The 6,000-nt window shown below is 35.2% G+C and overlaps 1 protein-coding gene across 1 annotated transcript; it reads left to right on the forward strand.

Annotated features, from left to right (window-relative positions):
* The first annotated feature begins 2,268 nt into the window (after positions 1 to 2,268).
* Positions 2,269 to 4,141, forward strand: si:dkey-51e6.1 (uncharacterized protein LOC558617 homolog). Its single transcript, XM_051725134.1, has 3 exons — positions 2,269 to 2,485; positions 2,899 to 3,023; positions 3,480 to 4,141. Exons 1-3 carry the CDS (start codon positions 2,344 to 2,346, stop codon positions 3,558 to 3,560), a joined length of 348 nt encoding a protein of 115 aa, XP_051581094.1. The 5' UTR covers positions 2,269 to 2,343; the 3' UTR covers positions 3,561 to 4,141.
* Positions 4,142 to 6,000: the final 1,859 nt, after the last annotated feature.

A 6,000-nucleotide genomic window follows, 5' to 3' on the forward strand; every position in this document is an offset into this window, starting at 1 on the left:
ATATATCCACAGTTTTCCTGAGCCAAGTAAAAACTGCCAAAATGAGCGATCCAGGGAGAACAACCAGTGAAGTGTTACTTGGTGCAAAAATTTATTTCAGGCTCAACTTGTGCAGTTGTTGGCTGTCATAACAACTCAGAATAATTAATGATATCAATGTAAAGTTAAAGTCAGAAGTTTACATACACCATAGCCAAATGCATTTAAACTCAGTTTTTCACAATTCCTGACATTTAATTGTAGAAAACATTCTCTGTCTTAGGTCAGTTAGGATCACTACTTTATTTTAAGAATGTGAAATGTCAGAATAATAGTAGAGAGAATTATTTATTTCAGCTTTTCTTTCTTTCATCACATTCCCAGTGGGTAAGAAGTTTACATACACTTTGTTAGTATTTGGTAGCATTGCCTTTAAATTGTTTAACTTGGGTCAAACATTTTGGGTAGCCTTCCACAAGCTTCTCACAATAAGTTGCTGGAATTTTGGCCCATTCCTCCAGACAGAACTGGTGTAAATGAGTCAGGTTTGTTTGCCTCCTTTGTCGCACACGCCTTTTCAGTTCTGCCCATGAATCTTCTATCAGATTGAGGTCAGGGCTTTGTGACGGCCACTCCAATACCTTGACTTTGTTATCCTTAAGCCATTTTGCCACAACTTTGGAGGTATGCTTGGGGTCATTGTTCATTTGGAAGACCCATTTGCGACCAAGCTTCAACTTCCTGACTGATGTCTTGAGATGTTGCTTCAATATATCCACATCATTTTCCTTCCTCATGATGCCATCTATTTTGTGAAGTGCACCAGTCCCTCCTGCAGCAAAGCACCCCCACAACATGATGCTGCCACCCCTAAACTTCACGGTTGGGATGGTGTTCTTCGACTTGCAAGCCTCACCCTTTTCCCTCCAAACATAACGATGGTCATTATGGCCAAAAAATTCAATTTTTGTTTCATCACACCAGAGGACATTTCTCCAAAAAGTAAGATCTTTATCCCCATGTGCTCTTGCAAACTGTAGTCTGGCATTTTTATGGCAGTTTTGGAGCAGTGGCTTCTTCCTTGCTGAGCAGCCTTTCAGGTTATGTCGATATAGGACTCATTTTACTGTGGATATAGATCCTACCTGTTTCCTCCAGCATCTTCACAAGGTCTTTTGCTGTTGTTCTGGGATTGATTTGCCCTTTTCGCACCAAACTACATTCATCTCTAGAAGACAGAATGTGTCTCCTTCCTGAGTGGTATGATGGCTGTGTGGTCCCATGGTGTTAATACTTGCGTGCTATTGTTTGTACAGATGAACGTGGTACCTTTAGGCGTTGGAAATTGTGCCCATGGATGAACCAGACTTTTTTCTGAGGTCTTGGCTGATTTCTTTTGATTTTCCCATGATGTCAAGCAAAGAGGCACTGAGTTTGAAGGTAGGCCTTAAAATCCTTCCACAGGTACACCTCCAATTCAGTACAACTCCTATCAGAAGCTAATTGGCTAATTGTCTAAAGGCATGACATTATTTTCTGGAATTTTCCAAGCTGCTTAAAGGCACAGTTAACTTAGTGTATGTAAACTTCTGACCCACTGGACTTGTGATATAGTCAATTAAAAGTGAAATAGTATGTCTGTAAACGATTGTTGGAAAAATTACTTGTGTCATGCACAAACTAGATGTCCTAAATGACTTATATAAACGCTAATATGAAATCTGTGGAGTGGTTAAAAAATTTGTTTTAATGACTTCAACCTAAGTGTATGTAAACTTCTGACTTTAACTGTAACTAATCTCGGACCATCGCTTCATGTCATCTACACACACAGGTGAGGCACTGTCTATAAAAAAAAACGGTTGTCTCCACTCTGAAGAATCGGCATGTTTTTTTTTTTTTTTTTTTTTTTTTTTTTTGTTGTTGTTGTTGTTGTTTTTGACAATTTTTTACAAATGTAATACTTTAAACAGTACATAACCTGCTACAAATATATGCAGATACGAGTAAAAACACTGGAGACCGGAAACTGAAAACAGTATAATTGTGGAACACTTCCTCGTTCAGGAAAAAGGTGGATAGATAACCATATCTGGAAACGAAAATAATAAATAAATACAATTAGATTGATTAATTTACTTCCTTAATAATTTGTGTATTATACAAAAATTAGCATATCCATACTTAACTGACTTTTTACAATTTATATAGCTATTTCTTTTTTGGCACATTTATATTTTCGTTTTAATGGTTACTTTTGTTTACTTCCGGTTTGTAAAGTTGGTTGATGTTACTTTAAGAAACGGCGCAATGACTGGATAAGGCTCGCCCGCTCTCTGCTGCTGATTATATGTCACAGCGAAAATGGCAGACACTCTGAACAAAGTGCGCGACGTTGATATTGATCCGGAGGGAAAGTTTAAATACATTTTAGTGAGCATAAAGGTTAAAGAAGGAACGGATAATAAAGTGATAGTGAGGGGAACTAAGAGTGCCGAGTACCACAGTAAGTGTGTGCACGCTTGCAAGTGCCATGGCCTGAATTTAATGTCTCTCTCTGCAAGCCTGCGAGTTAACATTATCCTTTTTTGTTCAATTCATAAGCATTTGATAAATAAGTTTATCAAATCTACTATTATTTTTTGATAAAAGGCATTGAGAAATCATGAACAAAAGCAGTGTCAGCAGAGACAAACTATGATATCATTGATGACTGACAGGTGCCATCAATTTTGTGGCTTTTTTAGTTTATGAAGAAATTTATAATCTTATAGTAATAAGGCCATTGTTTAGTGTGTGTAGAAAAAATTAGAAAGAAAAAAAAAATGCCTTGTTGCAGTTCCAGCAAGTCTCAGATGAACCATTTGTGGTGTCTATCAATCTTTCTCATACTTTTGTTATCAACTTTTTCTGATTTAGATCACATTTTTGAAAAAGTGAATCCTGCTATGGAGGCTTTGGGACTGGAGTGTAGTTGCCTTGGAGGGGGCAAGATTGAGCACAACAGCAAAGAAAAGAAACTTAGAGTGTTTGGGGAGTCTACGGTAACTCACATTAACATTATTAAAAAACCATTTAGCTGTAAGGAATGGAGGGTTACATAAAATAAGGCTACGGCAGGGGGTTATAGCCGCACCATAATAGGGTGACATGCACACAGGCTCTTTGAAATGTTATGTCATGTTCTATGGGAAGAATAAATACTACATAATGTATAAAAGAATATATATTGAATAAATATTCCTCTTTGAGGGAAAAGTTAGAAAGTCTACTGATTTTTTTTAAATAAACCCCCTCATTACAAAAATAAAAAATGCCTATTTTCTAATAATTCAAAACACATTCTATATAAATTACACAAAAAGCAGTACAAAATGTATGTTTGTTTTGCATGTACATGGTGATAATACATGAAAAATCATGAACCAACAGTATCTAATATAAGTTGAGTTGAAGCCTACTTTTAAAGACATGGTCTCATGCGTCTTTTCTTTTTCTAGGGATATGGCAAGGCCGACCATGCTGTGACAGTGGAAAAGCTCAAATCTGTCTTCAAAGACTATGAAGTCACTATGGAATAAAAGTCTAAATTAGGCACTACAGATTCATCCTTTTGAGAATGTTTGAAAGTTTACAATTTGATAACACTTTATTTAGATTTTATGCTACAAAATTTACCCTATAAGATCATTTGAATCACACACAAATCCATTGTCAGTAGGATTAAAATGGACCTTAGATCTTTGACCTTGATAGCGCTAGGTCTAATCTGCACAGGAACTCTGCATGTGCTATGCACAGTGATAAACATATCCTGTCTCCAACATGGAATGTATCTGTTTAGATATCAGCAACAGATTAAAGAGCATCTGCATGATTCATGGGATGTCTTGTTAACTTATTTCTGGACTTCATTGGGAAATTTTACTGGTAAAACTGGACCTTTTTTCCCCCTAACAAACCCTCTTAAGTTAGAATAGAGGCTCCATTATTGTGCAAATGCTTACATTTATGTAGTTGCTTATGCAATTTTCAGTAGAACACATATAAATAATACCTTGTATTTTCTGTATAAGGGATTTTCCCCATACTGCTTCTGAAGTTAAAGCCTTTACTAATTTCTTGTATCCTGAGACCCTGAATAAAAGAATATGACCCCTTATTGTCTGTTTGCTTTAGGAGGTTAAAGGAGAGCTCAAGCACCTTTAGTCATTCACAGACCGGCACCTTGATTGTGTAATTAAGTACACATATGACAGTATGAGTAAGCTAGAATCAAGTCAAACTTTATTTATAGAGCACATTTACAAACAACAGAAGTTGAACCAAAGTACTGTACAATTAAGAATACTAGTATTTACATTGGGAATAAAAGAGAACATAGGGAAATTATAATAACAATAATACGAAATAATAGAGACTCACGTGTATTTCTACATTATAGAAATATATAGTGAGGAGAAAAAAAAATTAAATAGTATAAAAGGCTAAAGAATAAAAATAAGCCTTAAGGCTGGTTTTAAAAACTGCAAAGACTCTATTTTTGCACTAAATAGTGTTTTTCCTATAAATAGACCTAATAAAGTTATCTTAATACAGTAGGTACTGGATAACATCAGTGTTTTTCAAAAATGATTCCAAACATGAAACTTTTTGTCTTTTGGTGTAACTTTGGAATCATTTTTGGATCAGTGTCAATGCCTCAGCCTTCATAAATAATTTAAATTCAAAGTAGGTATTGTTTTGTATTTGATACATTTGCAGGAAGTCTGAACAAAGTAATGTGCTGTAATTGAGTTCCATTTTCCCTGTGAAATTCCCATCTTCCTGTGACACGTTTTGAGTATATTTAAACATAATAGTGCTGTATTTGGAAGTTCCTGTTAATGTTATCACCATTATTGCCTTTTATTAATGGACTTTTGTTTCCCTTAGCATGTGGCTGGCGCATTTATTCACGCTTACCGTCAAGGATATTATATGCAAAGAGGTGTGATAAGTAATTGAAACAGTATTGGCAGCCAACTTTCTTACATATCCTATTCTCCAGACAAGAAAGATTATGACACACCCATGGTGGAAAAACGCCAACTGTATTCTGGTAATTTCATTGATGTGTGCAGGAAGACTTGACCATCGGCTCCCTGTTCTTGCACTCATTTATAGGAACACTGGATCCTTTTTGAGTTCTTTATTCAGCCTCTTACTGGGAGAGATTCACAACATTTTGCCATCATGTTGCATGAGCTGTGAGAATACAGATGCATAGACCTACAGGGCAGGCAGACTAAAGTCTGATGTATTTCTGCATGTATTTTTATATTACTCTACTATTATGTTACTATTATTTTGTATCATTCATATTATTATTTTTTATTTATATTGTAGAAAATGTCATTTTTAGTAAAAGTTAGTATCTAAAGATTTTTTTTTTGTAACAAAGAATAGTTCATCCAAAAATAAAAATTCTCTCATCATTTACTCACCCTCATGCCATCCCAGATGTGTATGACCTTCTTTCTTCTGCAGAACACAAACAAAAAATTTTAAAAGAATTTCCAGCTCTATGTCCATGCAATTAGGGTCCAAAACTTTGAAGCTCAAAAAAGCATATAAAGGCAGCATAAATGTAATCCACATACGACTCCAGTGATTAAATTAATGTCTTCAGCAATATGATAGGTGTGGGTGGGAAACAGATCAATATTTAAGTCCTTTTTTATTATAAATTTCCACTTCAAACAGCAATTCAAAGCACTCTTTTCTCATAAGCGTTCTTCTTTTGTTTTTGGCGATTCACATTTTTTGTGCATATCACCACCTACTGGGCAGGGAGGAGAATTTATAGTAAAAAGGACTTAAATATTGATTTGTTTCTCACCCATACCTATCATATCCCTTCTGAAGACATTAATTTAATCACTTTAAGTCATATATGGATTACCTTTATGCTGCCTTTATATGCTTTTTTGAGCTTCAAAGTTTTGGACCCTGTTGACTTGTATAGTATAGACCTACCGA

The sequence above is a fragment of the Myxocyprinus asiaticus genome, chromosome 19, assembly GCF_019703515.2.
Source record: "Myxocyprinus asiaticus isolate MX2 ecotype Aquarium Trade chromosome 19, UBuf_Myxa_2, whole genome shotgun sequence".
Classification (NCBI taxonomy): domain Eukaryota; kingdom Metazoa; phylum Chordata; class Actinopteri; order Cypriniformes; family Catostomidae; genus Myxocyprinus; species Myxocyprinus asiaticus.